Raw genomic sequence first — 27,707 nt, 5'->3', positions numbered from 1 at the left:
CATAAATAAGGTTTCATTATCATGAGCTTTATAACACGCATTTGGTTTTTACTGTGTGAATCTTTCAACTTGTTTTGTGGGATTACGCTTAAAACTATCATCGTTAAATCTTACTCTGCTTATCAGTATATCATGAGTAATTATTCTCTTTAGGAAATACTAAAGATATGTTAACATAACTTGGCAATCTCCTCTAAGTCTACCAGTTTGAGAAGATTTCATAAGTAGATGGCTTTTCCCTGCAACTTAAAAAAACAATCATGATTTTATAGTAGGTTAGATAAAGAGATATACATTTCATAATCTATTTTTATATTATATATATATATATATATATATATATATATATATATATATATATATATATATATATATATATATATATATATATATATATATATATATATATATATGAAATTTTAAAAAAAAGTCAATGAATAATCACAATTCATAATGAAAACAAAATCATACATTCTTCCTTGAAAATTTGTCCAAAATTTACATAAATAGTTACATTTATTCACAATAATGAACATGCAAAACGATAACATATATTCAATATTTTGTGCAAGAGCCTAAATTGTCCAATAACAGCATTTAATCTCCTCGAACCAGTCCACCAAATTCTCACATATCTTGGTTCCTCTTAAAGACTCACACAGATGAACAGTGGTTGATGAGTAGATTTCTTTGATTTAAGGGCAGTGCCGTCCCCATTCTTTAGTCATAATGGCCCATAGGTCCTCCGATGGGATTGAGTCTGGTGATTTGGCGGGCCAGCGAATCCGGATGATTTCAGGATGCCTTTTAAACACTCCTGGATCTATTAATGGTTGTTATGAACAGAAGAATTGTCCATAGCTACGCATGGGGATATGGTCAGAAGCAGGAGGGTTTCACAGAGGGAATCAAAATCTCTCCAAAATTTCGACATACTGGTGACCATTTAACCGTTCATGAATAGACCAAAGCCCTGGTCCACATGCTGCCATCCAACCCCACACGCCTTGTGGCGATTCTGCCACTCGAAGACATGGCCGCACAAATTTATCCTCAAATCTAAAGAGGGAGACAATAAAAAATTTATATATATATATATATATATATATATATATATATATATATATATATATATATATATATATATATATATATATATATATATATATATATATATATATAGATATATAGATAGATAGATAGATAGATAGATAGATGAGTAGATAGATAGATAGATATAGATGTAGATATATATATATATATATATATATATATATATATATATATATATATATATATATATATAATAAAAACTCCATTATTATCTAGGCTAAGTCAAATAGTCAAATATAATTATTCACGTAGACTAATAAAATAAAATTATTTTGGACTCAAAAAAGAATAAGCTAAGACTTGTAAGTCTCAAGTTAGATTTAACTATAGCCATGAAAAATTTTTAAAAGTAAAGAATGTATAGGCCTATACAGTGCAGGCCTGTGTATGAAATGAAATTATAGTTACACATAGCCAAAATGAATCCCGTAGGCTAAACAATTAGCAGGGATTGGTTATTAATCTAATGTGGTCCAAAAACACCTAAATAATCAATTATGTGCATTATTGCCATTATTATTACACGATGAACCACGCCATAATTGTTGGATCCCACTGTAGGTTAATGTTCTAACACAAGTAATCTGACACCTTTTTTTCCTTTGGCGCCAACAATAAAGCCTTCCTTTCTCGCCGTTAAAAAAACGCTTTCTCATCGCACTGCGATAACATTTTCCCAGAAATTGCTCTCCATAGAAAATATTTGAAGAGCGAAAGCCAAGTCGCTGTTCTTGTGGAATTGCAAGGAAAGGCTGCTTTGCAGGAATTCTGCTTTCAAGTCCTTCTTCTCAAAGACGTCTTATGACAGTGTTTGATATGTGAGGCTAGTTTGTCTTTAACTATTGTTGATGATGTTACTGGATGCTCTCTTACAAATCCAATCATCTGCCTCTTCCTCTTCTGTCGTGCAATGAGTCGGCCAGATCTTCTTTGATTTTCTAGTCCTGCTAGTCCTACTTCAGATTATATCTCTTCAACCATCTGCACCATACAGTTGCTCTGTGGAGTTCAGCGTCGTGCTATTTCTTGCACTGGAGTTCGTGTCGATGCAATTCAGTGCAGATCTCCTAAACTGGATGCAGTGCCTCGGTTGGTCTAATCCTGCCTGATCCATCTTGATTAGAGTTTACGTAATCACCTCCAGCTGATCCATCTTATCAGAGGTTGCATGGCCACTTTTGCGAGAAGTGTCAGAACAGTGTTCGTCGGTAAGCTTCTGTTTCTGGCTGATGCTGGAGGCCTCGGTCAAATGCACCTTCAAGAAATGCTGGTAGGCACTGGCTACTTGTTGGGGTTGATAGGAATAAGACACCCCCTCTTCTAGTAGGACCACGGCTGTTGATTCATAGGTTGGGTGTTAGATAATAATGCGTTGGTGCCGTGGAGTGAGCAGTAAAGCTGAAGTAGAGTCGAGCGGTATATATAGTCCTAGAAGCTGAAATCAAAACTACCAATCACGCCAACTTCTCTTGTTGAATCTAGACGCATTCATGGTTGATTATGCTTAATGTTACTAAGATTTTACATTTATATTATATTGCTACTTACATGGTTTTATACGTCTTTGCTAAAATAAATGATAATACGCTATGATATAAAATAATTTTTTCCACATTCCTCTAAATATACGTCGGTAATGTTGGTAGTCCTGTGTTGAAACAGAAAATTTCAAATTGTTTCGTTTCTACAGTTTGAAGCAATAACTAAACTTTGTAATAATCAATATTACCGCAATTTTTTCTTATGATTGTTATAAATACCATAGATTTGATATTTGTGCATCATATGTTAGCTTTATTTGTGATAGAGCTTTCAATGAAGGAAAAAATAAGTTTTTGAGCTACGATGTTGTAGCGTTACCAGTTAGTCAATTTGACGAAATCCTCTGGAAATTTGTCGATCACTTTTAGGCGCTTATTGCATAAATTATAAAAATGGCTTACTTAGACTTGCTATCACCCTTTCTAGAACATTCTCATCCTCCCACATCAAACATGCAGAGGATTTCCTTTAAAATTTAATAGTTTAAACATCCCTCAAACAACATCAAATTGCTCAGCCTAGACGTTAGTCATTATTTACTAAAGTCCCGGGACAGCCCGGCGTGTTGTCTTTCTTAGAGGGGAAATTACAGCCATGTGAAGACCATTTTCCTCTTCAGCATAGATAAAACTTTAAAACTTATCAACCTCTGTAACTAACGTGTTTTTCTTTCAATGCAATTTTTGCAAAACAAAAATTTGGCTGCAGCATGGGTCCCTATCACCTTCTAGCAAACTTGTACATGGAATATTTCGAAACAGAACTTTTGTTGTCTATCAAAACCTCATAATATGATCTGGCTTAATACGTAGATGATATCTTTACTTTCTGGGACAATAGCTGGGGACTTTAATGAATTTTTTAATAGGCTAAATTAAGCTAGTTCCGACCATAAGAATTTAAAGCAGAATGGGAAGGACGAGGAAGAACTGCCGTTCTAGATGTACTGATCATAAGAAAACAGAACAGGTATGCATTACAGTATATAATCCACGCCCACATGTCCTACGCTACATTTCTCTTAAGCTACCCTGACGTCTCGTAAAATCATGGTAAAGGTGCGCTTGCATGGGGCTTGGTTCATTTATTGGACTGATGCTGGTTAATAGAAGGAATTAACCACGATCAGCAACACCTAAACGCAACTGCTCTATCTACATTATCAGGGCTGTGTCAAAGCAGATAAAAATATACTATAGAGGTCCACTCCCAACAGACAAATAGATTTCAACAACAAAATAAAGCTTCCATACGATGAAAACATCCAAAAGGCCACCCGAACAACTCAGTTCTAATAATCCTTTCATTTTCCATTATCCCAAATCCATCGGGAGTTCGCTCATTAACGTATACTTAAATAACAAAGGAAGAAGCCAGAGTTTACAAGATACCATGTAGCAATTGTCATGAAATCTATGTAGGCGAGACAGGTAGATCGCTCTCGCAAAGAATAACAGAGCACAAAAGATCAGTGCGTTACGCTTCGGAGAGTTAGGAATTTTCCTACATATCAGAAATACAGGGCATGTCATTAACTGGAGTGGGGCGGAGTTGGTTTTCAAGAGTAGCTGTCCGTACAAAGAAAGATGCTGGAATCTGCTATCATCAATCAAACCAACAATATGAACCTGTCAGGAGGACATTGGAAAGTGGATGCCATGACACCTTAATCCTCAAACCCCTCTGAAGAAGATGACCCAAGAAACGCGACCCAGATCCATCGCCAAGCAGGAGCTAATGAGGCCAAAACCACTAGGGAATTTGGTCATTCTCCTCCTTCTTAAACGCCACCTCCATAACATCGGAGGCCTAAGGCCACACCTTCATGTTTTTGTATATATACCATTGTAACTTTCCACCTGTTCATATTCTACCAGTGAACAGGGGCACAGAAACAAGTGCCGAAATATATGGTTTCAACGTTTAAATAATGTTTTATGGGCCTTCTTATTTTCATATATATATATATATATATATATATATATATATATATATATATAATATATATATATATATATATATATATATATATATATATATATATATATATATATATATATATATATATATATATATATATATATATGGCTTGTTTATATACACACCAGTTTTTCTATATGTTAAAAGACTTTATAAAAAAGTTGGAAAAAATAAAAATAGGCAAAAAATTTTTTTACTTCCTGCCCTGGACAGGTTTGATGGCCACTCTTGTGGAATAGCCCCTCTTGCAGGAAATGAAGAGTTAAACCATCCAACACATTAGATGTCATCCTAAAGCAAATGACATCATTTGACATTGTTAGAATATTTGGAGATGGCTTTTGTTTGACATCTTTTGATGTCATCAGAATCCCAAAGAGTCAAGTTCAATTTAGTTTTTCAAAATATATATGAGGTGTGATATGACTAAACTTTTTTAAGATATGTGATGCAATATCAGTAATAATTGAAAGGAAATTTGTGTAACTTGATAAACTTGATACTTCAATGGTACTGTTTTTCTTGAGGTAATGAATTTCCTGTGATGCCAGAGAGATGTACTGAACTCTACTATTAAGTGTTTGTGATGAAGTGTATATATGCAGCACTGATTTGATGTGATTTAATTCACTGAAAACTCCTAGTTGACATTACTGAAGACGAGTTCTATCTAATGGAAAGGTTTTCTAGTACTGTATATCATTTTTCCAAGTTACTGTATATGCTTTATTGGCCATAAAAGAATTTTGATGGGTACTAAAAAGTCTTAGTTTTCAAATTGGGTGATGCATTCAGTATAATTATGGTTTTATGATTTTTTGCTTTGATTTTTAAATAAACTTGATTGACAATGTGGTTGCATCCTCTCATATTACAGTGCAGTACTGTACATTATATCGGTGTTTCTAAATGATTTTTCAGCCTGACCCACTTGCAAAATTCCCAACATTCACAAAGTTCGAACGTAATGGGTTGAACTGCAAACTGGAATGCAAAAGGGTCAATGATCTGGTTCCTGAAGTGTTGGAGTGGGCGATTACACTATGTCAAACAAATATGCAGCCTTTGTAAGTTTATACTGTGTTTATATACAATTACAGTAGTAATAATTATATTCAGATTTAATGTTTTTTCTGTGACGTAAAAGAATGGAGTGAATGATTCTCCTGTATCCATTTAAATGTAGAAATCTTGACCAGTGATACAAAACTCTGGCCTATTTTTCCTTCATTATAAATGTCGGTGACGTGATTGAATCACTATGTTGATCTGCAGTACTGTAATTTCAGAAGCTATCTTCATTTAGAATAATTATCCCAATACATTATTACAGTACAGTAGTGTCATTCTAATTATTTGGAATGAATCTTACCTACTGTTAAATGTAGCTTATATCTTTGTGCCATTAGATGCAATCGGCATTAAAAAAACAAAATACAGTAATGCTTGGCTAACCTGCTAGGACTGTCTCTGTAATCACCTGTTTCCCATCAGGTGGCACTGGAATGTGTTCGTTCTTGTCAGAATACTTCATGCCGTGTCCTTGTGCAGACAGTGTGAATTGGCGTTAGTAATAGTTTTGATGATTTCTTATGTCACTTACAACAAGCAGAGGTGAAAGCATTAATCTGTATAGAGAAGGATTTCTGGAAACCGAATGCTTCGGTTGTGCATGACGTTTGTGTTAGCCTAGCTGTTGAGGCATGAGTGTGGTTTTCGGTGTGAAGATAATAAGGAGTGATCTGATGAGATGAAATTTTACTTAAGTGACTGACCAAGCAGTTACATAGCTACTAGCTTTCTACGCAACAGTCTGACGAAATTCAAATTTTCGTGGAGGCGCTGCCATCGCTAGTGTAGGTGACAGGGTCCCGCCCACTTTCAGGACTGTTAGGTACAACTCAGCATAGAGCTTCAGTTCATTTTCTGCCGGCTCCCGGTTAACGTCGGTAGTCTTTTGCAGTTGCTGCTTCATCTTTTTTGGATTTTTTGTCCTGTATTTTTGGTGAAGTATTCTCTCTCATATTTTTGTGGTGGCTCTTCCTATCTTAGTAATATTGTTAGTTAACTTTATTTCTAAAGGTAGACAAATATGTCAGACTCCAGCTCATAAGCATTCATTATTGCATTGGGGGTGTAAAATTAGACTTGTTAAAGTGGCTTATGATTTGCACACTAAGTGTGGCAAGTATAGGAGACAGGAATGTAGTTGAGAGCTTACATGTCCAGGGTGTCAGGATTGGGAAGATAGTAAAGGGAAGACCTTGAAGTCCCATCTGGACAACTTAGACTGAGATAGGAAAAGGAGGGCAGCCCTTAGAGCTGAAAGTAGAGCTAGTCATGAGATTCCTTCTTTACCTAATGTGGTATAAGATAGCTCTACTTCTCCTTTGATTCATGTTATGTCTCCCATCCTTAGCCATCCTACACATTTACCCCACACTCATTTACCAGGTTCCCATGCTTCCGATCCCAACGCTGTTGCCAGTCTCAAAGCAAAGTACTTAGCCAGTACTGTTATGGAATTAACTTCCTCTATCAGGGATTTTGTGTTGAAAACAGTGCCAAGTGACAGTGTTGTGAGTGTTGAGGAGGTGGCTATCTGTTCCCTGGTGCTTCTAGACAAAGGTCACTGTCCCACTCCCCTGCACCTGGGAGAAGACATATCGGAGGTCCACGGGAGGCAGTCGCCCCCTCTGTTGAGCCTGTTGCACGGTCCCAGGCTGCGACAGAGCGCCACTGAAAAGGCATCTCGTTCAGTGCTTTTCCCCTGTCATCGGATTCGGAAGACTTTTTGCCTTTGAAAAGACAATTCGATGTGGCAGACAGCTCTCCCTCTTCTCTCAAGAGATATAAGGAGGCTGGTGTTAGTCAGCCTTCCTGCAGGTTCTCCGTTCCTCCTGCTACCACTTCTTCTGCTTGTCATCAACCTTCTTGGGATAGTCCAGGACCTCTTTCGAGTCACGAGCACCCATTTTTGTTTTTAAACGACATTACTTCGAGTAAGCGCCTGTCACCGTCTGCTAAGCGAGCTCCCAGCTCGGAGCGCCCCTTTATTTTGACTCACTTGGCGCCCACTTTCCACCTGACCTCTTAGCGCCAACTGTGGAGTGTTTGACGCCAACATTTGGGCGTTTGGCTCCAACTGTGGAGCATTTGCGCTTGGCGCCTCATCCTTCTTCATCAACTCAAGAACATTCTGCTTTACCCTCAATTAAGTGTCAGTTAGAAATAGTCATTAGCAGTCTGAGCATTGTTTTCTCAGCTTCAGCTACAACTTGCAGCTTAAATTTAGCAGTATATTAGCTTAAATTTAGCAGTATATTTCCTTGGCAATCTTTTATCCATACCGAATAAGGGTATAATGTAAAAATGTATCAGTCTTATTCTGCTTAGTGTCATTTGTAAGATAACTATGGTAATTGTTTACTACCATACGATGGGTGAAATACAAGCAAAACTGTTGTTGTTATCCGATTCGGTTATAAGCAAAACAACAGTTTCTCATTCGGTTGTTTGTGGCTGTACGCATTTATGCAAGCGTATAACATTACTAACAATACTTTTATCATTCTCTTTTACTTTTTTAAGACGAGGGGATAAAGAGATGGAGGAAAAGAAGTTGGTCTATTGTAGTTTGGTCTCTCTCGCTGCTGCCTGTACCCACGTGAAATTTAAAAATATTTCCTAAATATTGTCCATTGGCATTAATTGCTTACCCCATTGCAAAATTGAATTATCCTAAGGTGAATTAACGTAACTCAAGCACTACCTGAGTATTTTAATAGCTTTATCACAAAAAGTGCATTTAGTCATGAAAATGATATGAAAATACAGTAGTAAGTGAATGTTTCTCAGTGAAATATACCGCGAATGGGTGAATTTTCCGTGAATAATGTGTATATATGTTCCATAGAGAAATCCGCGAATCGGTAAGTCCGTGAATTGTGAGAGCACAAATATGGGGGTCTTACTGTATAGAGGACTAAAATTGAATGTTGAAAAATTTGATATTTTTTTTCCATATGCGGACCTGCAGTATCTGGACAGAATTTTTGGTGAAATTTAATTTCCTCCAATTTCTTTTTATTTCACTCTATGGCCGAGTCTTCATCATCAACATCCATAAACAACACTAATCTCCATTTTGGGGACATAGAGAATTAAAATTGAAACATTGAAAAATTTGACATTTTTTTTCATATGCAGACCTGCAGAATTTGCACAGAATTGATGGTGAAATTTGATTTCTCCAATTTCTTTTTATTTCAATCTGTAGCCGAGTCTTCATCATCAGCATCCATTAGGTAACTAAAATGAAAACGTTGATAAATTTGTCATTTTTTCCATATGCAAACCTACAGAATTTAGATAGAATTTCTGGTGAAATATGATTTCCTCCAATTTTGTTTCACTCTATATGGCCGAGTCTTCATCATCAGTCCATAAACAAATTAATCTTCATTTTGGGGATGTAGAGAACTAATATTGAAACTCTGAAACCTTTGACATTTTTTCCACATGCGGGCCTGCAGAATCTAGACAGAATTTTTGGTGAAATTTGATTTCCTCCTATTTCTTTTTATTTCATTTTACTGCTGAGTCTCTATGATCAGCATCCATAAACAACACTGATCTTCATTTTTAGGATGTAGAAAAGTGGAATTGAAATGTTGAATAAGTTGACATTTTTTCCATATGCAAACCTGCAGAATTTGGACAGAATTGATGGTGAAATTTGATTTTCTCCAATTTCTTTTTATTTCACTCTGCAGCTGAGTCTTCATCATCAGCGTCCATTAACAACACAAATCTTCGTTTTGGGAACAGATAGCTAAAATTAAAACATTGATTAATTTGATATTTTTTCCATACGCGGACCTGCAGAATTTAGATAGAATTTTGGGTGAAATGTGATTTCCTCTAATTTCTTCTTATTTCACTCTATGGCTGAGTCTTCATCATCAGCATCCATAAACAACAATATCTTCATTTTGGGGATGTAGAGAACTAAAATTGAAACTTTGAAAAATTTGACATTTCTTCCTTTCACAGACTACAGAGTCTAGACAGAATTTCTGGTGAAATTAGATTTCCTCTAATTTCTTTATATTTCACTCTGTGGGCAAGTCTTCATCATCAGCACTCATAAACAGCACTAATCTTCATTTTGGGGATGTGGAGCACTAAAATTGAAACTTTGAAAAATTTGACATTTTTTCCATATGCGGACCTGCAGACTTTGGACAGAATTGGTTGTGAAATTTGATTTCCTCCAATATCTTTTTATTGCACCCAATGGATGAGTCTTCATCAGCTGTGCACATAACCAACACTAATCTTCATTTTGGGGATGTAGAAAACTGAAATTGAAACGATAAATATGACATTTTTTCCATACGCGGACCTGCAAACTTTAAATAGAATTTCTGGTGAAATTTGACTTCCTATAATTTCCAGTGTACATAAAGAAGACTAATCTTTAATTTGGGGCTATAGAGAAATAAAATTATGACTTGAAAAATTTGACATTTTTTTGAATACGCAGACCTGCTGAATTTTTGCATCGTTTGCTAATTTTGATTTCTTCCAATTCCTTTTTATTTCATTATAGGACTAAATTTCCTTCATCAGAGTACATGAAGAAGACTAATCTTTAATTTGGGGCCATAGAAAACTAAAATTGAAGTGTTGAAATATTTGACATTTTTTGCATATGCGGATCTGAAAAATTTGACATTTTTTGCATACGTGGACCTGCTAAATTTTTGCATCAGTTTTTGCTAATTTTGATTTCCTCCAATGCCTTTTTTTTTTTTTTTTTTTTTTTTTTTTTTTTTTTTTTTTTGCTAATAATTTTGATTTCCTCCAATGTTTTTATTTCTTTCTATGACTAAATTTCCTTCATCAGAGTAGCGTATAAAGAAGACTAATCTTTAATTTGGGGCAATAGAGAACTAAAATTAAAGCATTGAAAATTTTGACATTTTTGCATATGCGGATCTGAAAAATTAAAAAATTTTTGCATATGCGGACCTGCTGAATTTTTGTATAATTTTTTTGCTAATTTTGATTTCCTTCAATTCCTTTTTATTTCATTTATACATAAAGAAGACTAATCTTTAATTTGGTCCATAGAGAACTAAAATTGAAACATGGAAAAATTTGACATTTTTTTGCATATGTTGACGTGCTGAATTTTTGCATTATTTTTTGCTAATTCTGATTTCCTTCAATTCCTTTTTATTTCATTCTAGGATAAAATCTCCTTCATCAGAGTACATAAGGAAGACTAATTTTTAATTCGGGGCCATGGAGAACGAAAATTGAAATGTTGAAAAATTTGGCTTTTTTTGCACACACGATCCTACTGAATTTTTGCATCTTTTTTAACCTATTTTGATTTTCCCCAATTCCTTTTAATTTCATTCTGTGACTAAATTTCCTTCATCAGAGTCAATAAGAAAGACTAATCTTTAATTTTGGTCATTTTAGAACTAAAATTGAAACATTGAAATGTTTGACTTTTTTTGCATACACAGACCTGCTGAGTTTTTGCATTATTTTTTGCTAATTTTGATTTCCTCTAGTTCCTTTTTATATAATTCTATGACTATCTCTTGCCAAGAAATTGATTTTTTATTAGAGAGATTTCAATCAAGAATATTCATACCATAGTGAGCACTGTAGTGAATTAAGTCTTCAAGAAAAAGAGACATTTAGAAGCTTTTTCAATCTCCAGACAGTTTCAGATGTTAAGAGCTTTGGACTGCTGATATAAATCAGCATCTCTTTCCAGAGGAATTAAGGTCACAGATGGGCTTTATGCTTGTATAACACAAGCATCATTGGGGCATTTAGGCAGCTCAACACCCTCAAGGTTTTGCCAGTCTTCAGCTAATCATCCTCACATAGACTTTAACCAGTTATCTGCTGCTACTTTGTGTTCTCATTCTCACCAGCTTTATAGATCTCATAGAACTCCAAGCAGGTTTTATCAGTTTAAGCCTGTTAGGCCTGTAACTCCTGTAGACATGGGTTTCCTTTTCATCAGAATAGGTTAAGGAGAGCTAGATAGAAGCCTTCTTTCACTTATCTAAGGAAATGGAGTTCTCCACCTGCAAAACTGTTTGTCTCTGGAATTTTTTCCACATTAGGAACAGATATGCGTAGATCTGTAGGTGCTGCAAACTTTGCAGAAAGGTTACAAACTTATCTGGAGATAATGCAATTCTATATCTAGTGCCAGTTCCATTCACGTCCTATGCAAGAGATCCAGACAAAATTTTGGCCTTAAACACGGAGGTGAAATTGAGTATAGCCAAAGAAACTGTAGGGTGCTTGGGAGTCTTCAAGGACTCTCAAGCCTTCTTTTAGTCATTATCCCCAAAGCCTCAGATAGTTGGAAGCCCATCATTGACCTTAGTCCTTTGAACAGATTTCTGCTATTGACACTTTCAAATGGAGGCAGTGGTGGCAAAGCATTTTGTCATTTGGAAAGATCTCAGGGAAGCATATTGTCAGATTCCCATTCATCCACCCTCATGAGTATTTCTTCAGTTTGTTTGGCAGGGTAAGAGCTACCAGTTCAGGACTATATACTTAAGGCTAGCAACACCCCTTCAAATATTTACCAGAGTACTAGCTCCAGTTGCTGTTTGGTCCCACAGGGAGGGACTCAGACTGTGGAGGTGGTAGGATGATTGGTTACTGGTGGACTTGTCTCCTCAAGAATTTTGCAAGAACCTGAAAATTCCCCTCAGCCTGTATCACTTTTTGGGCCTGATCACCAGCTTGGAAAAATCAAATAACAAGCCATCAAAGATGACAACCTATTGAAGAGATGGTCTAGATACAGCATCCCTGATGCTGTCGTAGGAGTTGTTTGTTCTGAAGTGCTTCCACCAAAGATATGGACAAGGGCCTTGGCTACTTGTCATCACCAGGTAATTAGTAACTTGCACTAGATGCATGGTTTTCTTCCCACATTTGCAGCTGAACAAGTCTTCACTAGGTATACCTGAGTCCTCTTGTACTCAGATACCTCAAGAGAGGGATGAGGTGTTCATATCACAGTCTTAGCAGCATCAGATTGTTTATCCAAGGAAGAAACGAAAATGCTTATCATTCTGTTGGAGCTAAAAGTTGTCTTCTTTGCCCTCAAGGAATTGTCAAGCCATTTTCCCACATGACACTGAGAGTCGTCATATTGGACAAATCCATGGCTGCAACTTATCTGAGAAATGAAGGAGTGATCAGGTCTCTGGAGATGTTTTGCCTGTCAGCACAGACCCTTTTTTGACGAGAGAAGTCAGTCCCCAGATATGTCTCTGGCATTCAGAAACTCAGTGGTGCAGTTAATGAAGGAAGGTGTCTGGCCCCACCAGACCACCTTTACTCTTTCTATATCAGGGCCATTTCCAGCAGACATGGACACTTCTTCTTAGGACCTGTGGTGGCTTCTCAGCATGGTTGGTGACCCTATTTCAGTGACCCAAAAAGCATTTTGCTGAAGGTTCATGTTTAACATAAGGTCAGGTGAATAAAAGGGGACGTGTTCCCCCGGCCCCCTCTCTCTGTCTCTCTTTCTCTCTTTAGTACCCCATGGCCATGCATGCACTGTTCTGGCCAGTTGCAGTTTAGTCACACAGTAGAGTATCTTACCTCTGATGATAGTAGTAGTTGATAGTTGTGACTCCCTCTACCTCCCTTTCAACAATAGGAGGGGATCAGTAGAGTATTATCATCTCTAGGTCTAATTTCAATAATATTTTTACATTCTGAACTCATATTCCCATTGCAAACAGGGAATCCAGGTTCCTAAGTCTCCTAGAGCTAGGCTACAAGAGACTCGCATATGCCAGGGTGTACAGGAGTCATCTTTTCCGTACCCATGTATGTGCATAATCTTACCTTTAACCTACCCCATATTTGTCCTTGTCAACAAAGAAAAAATGATGCTGATAGTTGAGTGAGACCCACCCCCTCACTCAGTTGCTGTTAGTTAACTACCTGTTACGAAGCTTTGATGATCAGACCAGCTTTTGCCAAAGTTATATCCATATAAAATAATTCAGGTTTATATATATAAGTAAGTATATATTGGAAGAATTATAAATAATCCAAACACAATTTCCTTCCAAATTCAAGAAGTCCTGATATGAGGCTGTATATTTATTATATATCTGTACTTGTTAACTAACTTCATTGAGGCTGGTTACAGCCCTAGATTTTGTCATTTGCATCAGGCAGGCTCTGAAGATATTTTCATAGTTGTTGTAAATGAGCACTTTGCAATATACTCCATAACCCACATGCCATCTTTATATTTACTCTTAAGTTTCTTCATTGAATAGGAGGATTTGTTTGGTAAATAATTGATTGCTGTTTTTCAACAATTGATTAGATATGAACAGAGTCAAAGGGGATGGCGAGCCAATGAAAAGAGAGAGGAGATGACAGAAGAAGAGGCTTGGTATCTCATCGCCTATGATGTAAACCTTGATAAACCGATTGGGTTTTCTCACTTCCGGTTTGACATGGATTATGGTGATGAAGTTTTGTATTGGTAAGTGTTCACACAGGTTTCATCTTAGACATTTTAAACTCATAGTTCATGAATTTAATGGATCTCGGGAGTTATATTTTTTCTATCCATTTAGATAATATTGTGTTAGTAGTGGTTTCAGATATTTTTGTTTGGAATAGATAAAACAATTATTTGCCTGTATTTCATAAGGTATGTTTTGCAGTTATGAATTACAACTGGAACCGGAATATCGTGGGAAAGGTCTTGGCCGGTTTCTCTTACAAGTTTTGGAATTGATGGCATTTTCTAATCAAATGGTTAAAGTTGTTTTAACAGTTTTCAAGCATAATCCCCGTGGTTTGTCCTTCTTTAAAAAATGCAGGTAAGCTTTTTTCATAAATTTCCATGCCTAGGCCTTGCTATACTTCATGCAGTTTATCATTGGGTATTGTTTGCCTTGAGGTCAATTACTCATTTTTAGAAAATCAAGATTACCACTCTTAAAATCTGTCCTTTGCTATTCCTTCCTGGTGATCATTAATCACTAGCCATGGAATTTGTTAACGAAAATTATGCTATCAGTAGAAGTAATTGGGCTCCAGTTTATCAGTGAGAGATTTGTTGATTATTCCATAGAAGTAATGTTTACTATTAAGTTTAGGACTTTTTTCTTTAGTTGGCAATAACTCACTCAGGAAGATCTGCTCATGTATTCATTCAGTGTACAAACCTTTCATTGTACTATCTATTCATGCAGTGTTAGGCAGGAATAGTATGCTGTACTGCCTAGAAATGCAGTGTGAAGCCAAGAATGACCATTAGTAAGGAGTATATGTTACTGTAGGATACCCATACTCGATATTATTCTTCTTGTTATGCAGACCTGGGTAGTTGTTCCATATTCATTACCCTTTATATCTTCAACTACAATTTTTGTGGGTATGATATTATGCGATTATGGTTAGGATACGTAAGCAGCATTTTGACTGTTCCTAGTGCACCGTAAATATTTAATTTACTGTGGGAGGCATGGTTTTATATTGGTCAAGGGCACTTAACATCCCCCAAAAAACCATAGGTTATATAGATTACTGGATGAAATGGTATTAAGTCTAGCCAAGTGTTATACAGTCCATTTTATTTTCATTGACCTAATTATTAAATAATTAAATTTTGGCTCCTGAGGGGGGGTTAGTTCTGTCAGAGCACTGTAGGCAATATTCAAGGGTGTTGGCAGTGTCCTTTCAACCCATAGCTGCACCCACATTATGGCCTGTACTTTCTATCAATTCCTACTTTTTTCTTTAATCTTGCTGTCCATCCTCTCTAACTGTTACTTCTTAGTGTAGCTGTGGGGTTTTCTCAAAGTTCCACCATTAAACCCTTTTGCTCTCTCTCCTCTATTTTCTTGACATGCGTTATCTTGCTGTCCAACCACTCCAACTCCCTCTTTACACTGTCTAAAACTCTGAATGGCTAAAAGTGCCCCAGTGCTTGCCTTGTCAGCCTTAATTTCATAAAACCAAATTAATTTGTGGCCTTCAGAGGTTGTTATGAGATAGCCTCTTGCTGGATGCAGATTTCAGGCAATACTAATCCAACACCATTGGGACCTGAGGTGTCCCAGATTAGCAAAAATTTTTGGAATGAATCTTATTTCTCTATTGTGATGAATGAAATCCCACCAAGGTGGGAGGATGATAGTGTGAAAGCTAAAAAATCAATACTATTGTTTAGTTTTAACTGTATGTTGACCCATCCCTTTCAGGTGATTCAAGTATCTATTGTTTACCATTCAGTTTTTTCTTCGTCGTTGGCCCGTGAGGAGGTGTGAAGTGTGGTTACGATTGATCATATACTGTTACAGGTAGACGTTGAGTTACAACAGGGTTAGGTTCTTGCATGCATGTCGCAAGTTCATTTTAACGTAAATTGGTTTGCAATTCAGTCTACAGGCATATATAAGCTACTCCATAGCCTGACTTCTTTTACCTAAAGCCTACCATGGTTTTATCACCATGAGTATATTTTTATAAATAACAGGTTTTGATGTAGGAAAACCTATTTTTGGTAGTTGCTGTTGAGTTCTCAGGGTTAGTCCATGGTCTGGGGAAGCTCCATGGTGACCAAGTAATATCAAAGAATTCTCTTCTAGTTGGTCTTTTGGCCAGGTATTGTGTCATAATGATTAACAGTATAACATACGTGATGGGTATGTAATGGACTCAAAGATAAGAGAGGCACTTTCCTTATCTTTGTGGCTGAACCCAGTTTTTCCAACGTCAAAAGAACCTGCAAGAAAGAGAAGTGGCTATTACGCATGCGCATCCGCCTCCGCCCTCTTGTTTACAACCAGGCCGTTAAAAGACCAAAGAGCCATTACTCTCTTTTGGTCCATAGCGAAAGGTTCACGTTACCAGCGCTCCAAAAAAGAGTCAAATTTTTTCTCTGTTTTCATTATCGAGGATCATGGAAACATAAAAAATAGCAAGATAAGTGCTCAATAATAACTTCCAGTTGAAACAATTTCGTTACCAGTGCTCTGAAAAAAGCTGAATTTTTTCTCCGTTTTCATTATCAAGGATCATAAAAACATCAAAAATAGCAAGATAAGTGCTCAATATTAACTTCCAGTTAAAACAAGTATTAGTTTAAAACTTTGGAATTTATAACTTGTGTTAAAGCCAGAACCTGGCTCGTTGATTGCTAGCCTACCTAGTTTCATAAAGCGTTGATTGCTACCTAGTTTCGTAAAATGAAAATTGTTTCAAATTCTAATGAAATGTTTTAACTAAAAGGAATGTTCCACAACTTATTATTAATATAGAAAATCCTTTCAGATTATACGATGTCTACAATAATCTAGGCAGTAAGTGAGAATAATTTAGATTAGATTAATAGTGGATGTTGTCTCTGGCTTGGATTCATTATCCTAAGTGGCTAAACAGACAGGTCCTAGGATCAGATAATAACGATATCTGGGGAAAATGGCGATAGCCTAACAATGAGCTACATATTAGTATAAATTTTTTCTCTTTTTATATAAGCCTGTGCACCAGCATGAAGGCTAAATAATCCAGGACTAGCCTAGGCATTGCCTTACATCAGGTTAAGTGATAACTTTTCATGAAACATCCCATTTTTGGACTAAATTGTTGCCTAGACCATGTAACCTAGGACTAGATGAAATGTAATCTGTGGATGAAGATGTTAACCTGGCCTTAAGGCTACATACTAAATGTAAGCTAATTGTGGTTTATGTAACCCATACACTTAACCCTTTAACATGGACTGGACGTATTTTACATTAATAAAACTTGTCTGTCAGGTGCCAAGTGGATGTAAAAATCACGTTATTAAAAAAGATTTTTAAATATTGCGGAAAAATACTTATAGGCCTCGTTTGCGAAAAATTTTTAAATCGCGCCTTGAGGATGCTGGGTTCACGGATCACTGTTGTTTTGTTTACAAGCACTGTACAGCTGCACATCTGTGAATTTCTTTCTTATCCCAAAAGCATCAGCTAACTCTGCTGAAAATCTCAGAAATTCTTTAGTCACTTTGGCGTAATTTTTGCACCATTTTCTATTAGCCTTTACATAAAGTTTTATATATGAAAATGTGTTGCAAATTTCATGTAGAATACAAAAAAATAACTCATGGTTAAAGCTTTATCAATTTTGACATTTTTATATAAATCACTATGTGCCAAAATTTCAACCTTGGTCAACTTTGGCCCTAGACCGAAATGGTAGAAAAATGCAATTGTATGCTAAAACTCTTACATTCCTAGTAATATTCAATCATTTACCTTCATTTGCAACAAACAAGAAGTCTCTAACAATATTTTGTTTATGGTGAATTTTTAAAAAACTTTTTTTTATGTCATATATCCCGTTAACTCTGCTGAAAATCTTGTAAGGCGTGGCGCCATCTCTTCCAAACATGTGTGTGTTTGCGTGTTGCGTCGTCCATCAAGTGGACAAGACAACAAAACATCATTTTCTTTCTCTAAAGGAAAGCAATTTCAACCCATACAATATTTCCGTCTGTTTCTTCATAAACTTTCGAGGTCTTAAGTCAGTTAAGCGGCTGGGGTGGCAGTCTAGAAGTTCGTCGGCGTCACCCGTGGTCATGTCTGAAGCCCTCACCTCAAGGATCACAGCCAACTGCACAGCTTTCTGTGCTGCCAAGTGTTGGATTTCAGCAGGTGTAAATCCTTTGTCGTCGTAAATAACCTCAATTTTACAACTTCTTCCAGCTGGCATTAATGGTGGCAGGCTTCATTTCTTCAATGCCTTGTGGATATTTTGGAGGCACGTGCAATTGTGTACTGCTGCCAATATGCCTTCAAGTTGAGTGTTGTCGTCTTCTTGGGCAGCATCAAGGAAGCAGCCAGGTTCACTGGGGCATTCCTCCAGTATGGGGCCTTGAGCGCTGATTAACCCCCTGGTCCATTGGCTGAATAAGTGGCGTTGTGTTGGGTGGTAGGAACTCAACCTGAACCCCCAAATACAACAGATCAGTAGCATGGCCACCAGCATTATCCATAATGAGGAGGGCTTTGAATGGCATGCCCTTTTCTGCTAGATACACCTTCACTTGCAGGATAAAACACTGGTGGAACCAGTCGGAGGTCAACATCTTTGTTATCAGGCCTTTAAGATTGTGCATAATGTATGGATAACGATTCTTGTATTTGTTTTAAAGCCCTTGGGTTTTTAGACTTTCCTAAGCTTTAATAAAATCCATAGCATTGCCACACATCACGAGGTCTACGATCCTTGCAGCGAAAGCCAGGTTTTTGCTTCTCTTTGAACAGGAAAGTTCAAGGGCATTCTTTTCCAAAACAAGCCTGTCTCGGGCTGATATCCACCTTCCAGAGATAATCTTCTTGAAAGGTTTCATTGACGTATGTTTCAGGCAGCGACACCGTGTCAGCCAGAAGCAGCCTCGTCGTACAGGAAAGCGCTTTTGGGCGTAGCATTTCTGGCTTTGCAAACCACCCTTTACTGCAGAAAATTGCAGTTTCTTCGTGGTGCATGACTGGATGCCCCTGGTTTACAGATCTTCTCGTCGTCTTCTGCTTCTTGTGTGTCATGCCACTGTCGTCCTCTGGTTCCTTCTTGAGGGAAGGTCTCTTACAGGCTCCTATGCCTTTGTTTTGGATAATGTTAAGTATCCAAGGCTATGTTTCTTCTTTACGACAGTCGGCTACCATATAGCCAGCAACTTCCATGCTGGACAATCGTTTTTATTCGACCAGCGAAGCACTCTCTTCCATGACTTGTTAAAAAGGTGATGGCAGCTGTCTTCCTAATCTTGCCTCATCCTTGTAGATGCTAGCGAATGGTGGATCGTTCACGCCAAAATGGCAGGCTACAGCCGTGAACTTTCTCCTTCCTTCAAAATATCGAGAGTTTCACCTTTTCAGTGATGTGTCATCATTCTTCGATGGCGTTTAGGCTCAGTACCAGCCTTGGAAGAAGCAGCATGGCAGGAGCCATTGCAGGGTGAAAATTGAAGCAAGTTCAACAAAACCACAAAAAATCACACAGCACAGTGTAAAGTAAACTGTTAGAGAAAGCGTGGCCCGAAGTGGCCCGCGAGAGAGAGACATGGGGAGATGCTGCTGGTTCTGAGCATCAGTCTAAGCACCAATCACAGGCCCGATTAGAAATCAGGCGTGATTTGTCATCTCCATCCATGCCAATCGCAGCCCTTGTTACAATACATGAGTCACGAGATGGTACGCGGTGTTTTTTCAACAATGGAACACGGGTACTGTATAGGCATCACTTCCCAGATGGTTCCTTGTTTTTGTCATAAATTTACAAGTGCAAAAATATGTTTTTTTTTTGCTATTTTCGCTTGTTGTGTTGTTCTTAGACTAGGAAATACCATTTTATTATTAATATTTTAATGAATTTAATGAAAATTTTGGGTGTTCATATATCGCGATTTTTCTAGAATTTTCCAGAAAATCCGCGATATATTTTCCATTAATATATATTAAAAACGTGAAGTAGTGAATTCACGATAATCAAATCGCAAAGTAGCGAGTGGTCACTTTTAGTATTTTTAGTGACCATACCATACTTACGCGAATCCTCGCCTTACATGGGGTTCTGGACGTAACCTTACGAAAGTTCAAGGTATTACTGTATATCCTGAAACTGTCTCACAGGACAGAGACTATCCATGGCTCTAGCCCTTGTCACTACTATGCTGTCCAATGTCATCCCCCAGCTCTTGGCAGCAGCAGATATGGTCATCCCACTTCAACATCCTTCGCCCTTCTTCCCCTTTTGCAACTCCTAGGCCAGGACCTGGGAAGCTGTATGGAGGGGCTAGGATGACTCCTGGCTCCTTCCAGTATTGTTGGTGTAGCTTATTTGGAGTGACCTTTGAAGATGCCAGGCGTGTCATGAAAGTCACAATACAGTAGAAAAATCAGTCCTGGAGGTCAGAACATAGGTTTGCAACTGCTACCTCAAATTTGCTCTTTAAAAAAGAAGTTTAATATTACCCTTTAATGGGAAACTGTGAGGTTTACTCACAAACAGGACCAAAATGCAGAAAGGCTGGCCATAAAGCTTTTCAGAGGCCATTGTACTCGCAAATGAGCTCAACATTTTCAAAAATGTCCGTGCCACTTGGTCTGCATCGGCTCAGGGTCAAACCCTCTGTTCCTACAGACTGGAAAGGTCCCTAACCCCCCCCCCCCCATGATTGCTTGTTTCACATATTATGCCCCTGAGTATAGGAAGCAAGCCATGTTTATTACACTTGAACAGTGTATAGTTTTCATCAACTCAGAGTCCATGCAGAAACTCAGCAGCAAATCCAGACCTGCTTAAATTGGTGCTTGGCACAGGTGAGCAGTCACTTGTGCTACCATAACCATGCTGACTGGTAATTAATCCAGGAAAACTGGAATTGTTACTGAATGTGGGAGACCAGAACAGCCATGACCACTGCACTGGACAGTGGTTAGTTTGGATGGACCTGTACCAGTACCAAGCATGGGAGGATGATCACACCGTAGCCCATGGCCCTGATAAGCTAGTTCTGAGGAACCAAGACAGTATAGACACAGGAGGCACACTCCCTCTGTTATGCCTAAGGAGAAGCTTTTACAGGATATTGGTCACAACACGGGAATTGTTAGCCCTCCTCACAGTGTATCAGTTCCACAAACTGTAGTCATGACCATCACCCCACCTGTAGGGTGAGTGGCATTTCTGAGAACAACAAATCTTACTTGTTAGAAGATAGTTGAAGGTTGAAGCTGATAAGTAAGTGTGTGGTTTAGTGTTCAAGGGACAGAGAGAAAGAAGGCTCTCTGCCCCTTGAACAGTGTGAGAATAAAGAGAAGGAGCAAGAAGTACATCAGCACTTCTCAGCTTTGCTGTTTTTGTCGCTCTCACCTTGATTTTCTGTTACAGCAGCCAGAGACATTGTTGCAATGCAAAGACCCAGGACTCAAAGTAGCAGCTACATGAGGAGCAGAGGAATCAGAGGTTGTAGTCAGTTGCACCTTGAAAGTGGCAAGGAAGGCTTCCTAGGCAATTCTAAGGATGGCCAGAGCCTTCTGCAACTCCCAGTATGCTGAAGGGGGCAGAGGCATTTTGCAAGCCGGGGATGTCCACCAAGGGCGAGCCTGGTCCATTGTGAGAGGAAAGCAATAATTAGTAACCAACACTTCCTCTTAAACTCCTTACAGACTGTTTAGTAGAAGTTGAAAACTGAGGACCAGTACCAATAGGGGAAGTCAACCCTCTTCAGGACATGGCCCAAACAATAGCTGTAGGAGTAAAGGGAGGTGCATCACCTCCCAACATTACTGATAATCCTTCTCAGGACCTCTTTCATTTTGGAGCAGGAAAGTCCCTGGAACATCCTACATGCACAAACACAAAGCCACACCAAATGGTGAGGAGAAAAAATTAGTACCATGACAACAGAGAAGCAGTGGTGACTGTTGACTTGCAGGTGGCTGTAAATGAATCAAGGTAATTGGCCAGGTGTGTAGGTAAGTATACTCTTCCCCCACCACCACAGACTTACCCATTAGCTTCAACTCTTCCCCCCACCACCACACACACAAACACTTACCAGCTTCAACCTTCAGCTGTCTTCTTAACAAGCTTCAACAATTGAACTGGTTTGGTACCAAGCAATATTCCCACATAAAAGATGAGTGTTTGCATATTTTATAGGAACAGGTGCTTTGTCAGTCACATACCTATAACAACAAAAGCATATGGATAGACTTCTTGTATTCATTTATGTTAAGTAGTTTTTGCTTTTATATCACCTTTTTTGTCATGTTACAGTGATATTTAATGTCTTTTTCAGATATGATATTGATGAAACATCTCCAGAAGATGATATAGATGATCCTGTTGATTATAGAATCCTTAGCAAACTGAACAAGATGAAACCAACTCAAAAAACATCTCTGTAAATTTGTATTTTTTAGCTGGAAAAGAAATTTAATAGTAAAAATAGTTTTTGAGAACACATCTTTTATATCCTTGTTGTGGAAAGAAGAATATGGTGTGTTCTAAATCAAGGACAGCCTCCACAGAATGATAATCTCTGTTGGTGACTATGATGGGTATCATCCATCAAAGAACCTTAAAACTGTAGTCTTAACATGCACAAAGCTGGATTTTGTTAGTGAGGTAGTCAGTGTTAAGAATAGACCAGATTATTACCGATATGATCACAGACTATAATAAGTCTGTTGTAAACACAGTTAGGAGAGCAAGGGGGCTGGTCATACATAGTCTTGGTAGAAAGAGATTGTCATGGGACCAGTCAGTGGTGACCTAGTAGCATTCCAAATACAAAGGAATACAGCAGTCTGGGTGAACAGTATAGGTATGGCTCATTAAACACCACTGAAGACCAACAGAATGAGGTGTGGACAATAAATCAATAATTTTGCGGTCTCCAGGAACTTCACAAAAGAAATCAGGATGCCAGTAAGAATGACAGGACCCCTACAAAACATGGGCATATGTATTGGTCAGGTTCATGCAGTGAAAAAGATGGTCAGGCAAATATTTCATTTGATGTGGCTATTAACTTATGGGTAGTCTCTTTTTCCAGGGTCATTACAATACAAGTTTTTCCAATAATTTTACCCATTTTGTGAACCACAAAAGCTATGGTAAGTCGCATAATACAATGTTGGTAAGTTATTAGATCACATAGAATAGAGATGATAGACTTTAATTAAGGTAGTGATTTTCTGCATATTTAACCAGGGAAACTCTTATGACCAGGTACAGTATATGAATACGAATATGGGCATACTTCAATGTTCCCAATAATTCAAAACACATGACGGTTTCAGTAATGGGATTTTATCTACTATAAACTTCAGAATGACTATCAAATCATAGCATTTATGAACTAAACCACAGGATTTTATCTACTGTAGACTTTGGGATAACAATCAAATCATAGCATTTATGAACTAGAGTGATACCTTTCTTTATGCCAGACAGATACCAGCTATATCTGCTACAATTACATTTAGCCAAGTATTGGTCAGCAGTAGGGGTATTACCATTCCTAGGCTGACTTCATTTACCTCTTCCTGTGTGGCTCCTGCATTAGGGTTAGATGTGTCCTTGTTCATAAATAGCCCTGTAGAACAGGGAACACAAAGGAAACACAGGACTTTAACTATGGTAGCAGCAAGAAGTCCTAAAAGTATTCACTGCTCCACCCTAAACAGACATATTCAAAATGAAATGGAATTCAGTGAAATCTCAAGATATGACCTAGGGTACAAAGGACCTAGTTCTGTTAGAATAAACAGTAAGGCACTGCAAAAGGACAGGAGTCAGTGATTAACATCTTCACCTCAAGGTCTTTAAAGGTCATATGAGGTAAGAAGTGTAAAAACTTCCAAAGGAACTAACCTTCCACCTAAAGGAGAAAAATACTTTCACCTGAGTGATGGCTTCCACAAACATTTGTAAATTGGTCCCCAGTGTCAAAATGGAGAAGCCAAGAGGGAGGGAGGGGGCTGCCTTATGAGATTATTGCTATCTTCAAGATGTGTCAAATTTAAGTACATCCTCATGTTGAGGAGAGAAAAGTTCAAATTAAGGATGCTGTAATCACAAAAGAAGTGGAAGCAAAGGGGTAACTGTTGGTGGTAGGCCCACTAGGGCAACTGACGAACCAACTCTGGTTATTTCAGGAGTGGACCAACCTTCCAAGTGTCTGCAACCCCTGGGGACATGCCATACAAAAGGCTGGTGAAGGGGCTTAGTCAGCCTAAAGAGAATTGTCCCTACTATCTCTTTCGTGCCACCTGCAAAACTCCAGAAATTCCACGAAACTGGAGATCTCTTCTGGCACAAGTTCTCCAAACATATAGCAATTATGTTATTGGTGTTTTGACCAACCTACTACCTGCAAAATTAATGAGACTTGAAAGCATCTCATTTCATCATTCAGATCCAAATACCCTTCAAATTATATGAGTGTCCAGTAGACTAAGCAAGCCATGGGAAAGATTAATGCATGAATATGTTATTTATTTATTACTGTCTTAAGAGATTAGATGAGTGTCCAGTAGACTAAACAAGCCATGGGAAAGATTAATGCATGAATATATTATTTATTTACCATTGTCTTAAGATGCCCTAAAAACAATTAACTATTAAAGAATACAGAGTTGAATTTGCTCCTTCTTCTGAGATACCCATTTAAAAATACTTTATGTAGAACTGTTAGCACAAATGATGTACTAATATCAGCAGTGAATAACAGTGGTCCCTGACAGATATAATGCTACAATACTACAACTATTACAAAATTGCAAAACAGGCCTTTAACACATTCTCATTGTCTTGAAATTAACTATAAGAACCTCAAAGATTCCATAGTGAAATCAGAATAACTCTGGGTGTGATTTATGGGGTAGATTTTTTCAATTTAAAACTGTTAAATGATCTTTGCTCAAATATGAACACTTTATCTTAAATAATTACTGTTTTTGGGAAAAAGGATTCTTCTCATCAGAAGAAAAGGCTTCAGAGAATATTATGACCTTATAAAGAATTCCATCAGTGACATTGTGTAGTATTTTTGGATGGGTCATTCTACCAGGGAACAAAAGTAGATGACCAACCTCGGACTTAACTCGGCATTCTTGCTGTGGGAACTCGACTTCTCCACCCTGAAAGGATTGCAGGTAATGTTAAAGTAAATATAATTTGATTTTATATCTTATAAAAATGTTTCATACCCTGAAAGGATTGCAGATAATATTAAAGTACATATAATTTGATTTTATATCTTTTTATATTTTAATATTTTCTATCTTAATTACCATATGTGCCAGCATATAAAATGAACACCAAATTTGGGAAGCTTCTCATTGCTCTAATAGCCATCGTTCCTCCTATTATAGGTTATTCTGAAGCTTTTTACCTTCCTGTATTTGATTATTTTTATTATTATTATTATTATTGAAAAGGTGAACCCTATTCCTATGGAACAAGCCAACAGGGGCCACTGACTTGAAATTCAAGCTTCCACAGAATGTGGTGTTTATTTGCAATAAGTAACAGAAGGTAACAAGAAAAACGGAAAGAAGCGAAAAGTAACAGAAGGTAACAAGAAAAACAGAAAGAAGAGATCAATTATTAGAAAAGAAAAATAAATTAAATTATATAAACAGATAAAAATGTAAGTAAATTATCAAATACAAGAGGAATTGCTGTAGGGTAGTAATGCATTGCATCTTCACTTGAACTTCTGAGGTTCCAATTACACAACATCCTCAAGGAGACTTCCAATGGTGTGAGGTATAAAGGACCTCTGAAACTGGAAAGTTTGACAGTGAAGCATATTTACTGCATATTGGTGCTACTGTTCAGCAAATCTGGTTGTGCTACTGTTCAGCAAATCTGGTTGCCCTCAGCAGGAAAAGTGGATCAGGGATCAACTGTAATTGGGAAAGATCTCTGTAAAATACAAATTATGAAAAACTGAAAAAAAGAGACAGTCCTCCAATGGTCCGTCATAACTGCTACTGTTAGGAAACAGAAACCTACCACCACATACCTCTCTGTCTAAAAGTGATAAATCTCTGGCAGAGGCAGACATCCACAGCAGAGAACAGTATTGTAGTAAAGGAAGGAGAAATGACCTAAAACAGGTTGCACTGATTTTATTTATAAATATGAGGCATTATGTACAACCAACTACCATGCAGCATTTGCTGACTGACACTTTCATTAGAGGTTTGTCAAAAGTAAGATGTGAGTGAAAAGTTACAAAAAGTATAGTTAAAGCTTCAGACTCATTTAGCAGAGTCCCATCCACCTAAAGGAGAGAATGGGGTAGAAAATCAGTACGAATTCCTCTAAACAATAGTGTTTTCATTTTACTGAAGATGAAGGGCAGCTTCATTTTACAGTACATAGGTGGAGACTACTACATACACAAGTGCTGCATCACTGGCATACTGAACAACCTTGTTTTCCAGGGCAACAATCATATCACTTGTGTACACTAAAATTAACAGTGGACCAAGAACACTACCCTGTGGAACTACAGACACAATAGGTCGTGGTGCACTAAAGATCCCTCTGCAGCAACTCGCTGCTACCTACATGTAAGGAAATCTTGAAGTAATCCTCAAACATATCCACACACTCCAAGATTCTGAAGTTTATATGTAAGTGCCTTACGATCTACTAGATCAAAAGGAACACTAAAATCTATTTGAGTCACTCTACACTCAAAATTCTATCAAGGTTCTCTTGCAAATGGTATGTCAAATCTAAGAGCATCGCAGGTACTTAACTGCATCCTATATGCATAATGACTATCAGCCAACAATCCTTTGGATTCTATATACTACTTGTAAAGTGGCTTAAAAATGAGTTTTCTATAACTGGAGAGTGCATGTAGAACAGAAATTGGCCAGATTGCAGATATGCTACTCTTTCAAACAGGCACTGACTACTAAGTTTGTGCTCATCTGCAAAGTTACTACTTTGACATAAAAATCTCAAGAATCTACTAATCTTGGGAGACAATACACTAGTAACCATTTTAAAAAACAGAGACAAGAAAACATCAGGACCTTCTCTAACACCACTATCAAGATTATCAAGAATTTTCCTAACATCCTCAGAGCAAGCAAAATCTAAATTTTATAAGAATATGTGCAGAACAAGTATCAGGGTGAAGGGCATCCTCAGCTGATTGCTCAGCTCCATAAGCTTGATGAGGTAGTTCAGCCTTTTCCTTAGGGCCAGTAACGAATCTATCATCATCTGTTAGTAACGATGGAATGGAAGACCCTCTGACAGAAGATGCCAATTTGGTCTACCACACATGAGGCTAATTCCTTCAAGTTTCCTCTTTAAGGAATTATTGTAATTTCTTTCAGCTGTATGGTAATCTCTATTTGCAGCATGGCGATACTCAAAAAAAATGGTGTAATTCTCAAGTGAATGATTTCGTCTCCCATATGTTGAATTTGGTAAGCACATCAACA

At 37.6% G+C, this 27,707-nt stretch overlaps 2 protein-coding genes across 4 annotated transcripts in view; one reads left to right on the top strand and one right to left on the bottom strand.

The window, feature by feature from the left end:
• Positions 1-22,688, top strand: part of Naa40 (N-alpha-acetyltransferase 40) — a 56,673-nt gene extending 33,985 nt beyond the window's left edge. The window contains exons 3-6 of the mRNA XM_067098654.1: positions 5,557-5,702; positions 14,042-14,203; positions 14,388-14,546; positions 22,526-22,688. Coding sequence (XP_066954755.1) covers positions 5,557-5,702; positions 14,042-14,203; positions 14,388-14,546; positions 22,526-22,634 — 576 coding nt within the window. The 3' untranslated portion in view covers positions 22,635-22,688. The remainder of the gene's footprint in view (positions 1-5,556; positions 5,703-14,041; positions 14,204-14,387; positions 14,547-22,525) is intronic.
• Positions 22,689-24,712: 2,024 nt separating this feature from the next.
• The window catches only part of LOC136835315 (procollagen-lysine,2-oxoglutarate 5-dioxygenase 1-like), an 83,463-nt gene continuing 80,468 nt past the window's right edge, over positions 24,713-27,707 (bottom strand). For all 3 annotated transcript variants that reach the window (XM_067098650.1, XM_067098653.1, XM_067098652.1), the window contains one exon: positions 24,713-25,373. In XM_067098650.1, coding sequence (XP_066954751.1) covers positions 25,182-25,373 — 192 coding nt within the window. In that variant the 3' untranslated portion in view covers positions 24,713-25,181. The remainder of the gene's footprint in view (positions 25,374-27,707) is intronic.

Source organism: Macrobrachium rosenbergii, chromosome 55 (assembly GCF_040412425.1).
Source record: "Macrobrachium rosenbergii isolate ZJJX-2024 chromosome 55, ASM4041242v1, whole genome shotgun sequence".
Classification (NCBI taxonomy): Eukaryota; Metazoa; Arthropoda; class Malacostraca; order Decapoda; family Palaemonidae; genus Macrobrachium; species Macrobrachium rosenbergii.
This window is presented reverse-complemented; position numbering and strand designations above follow the sequence as displayed.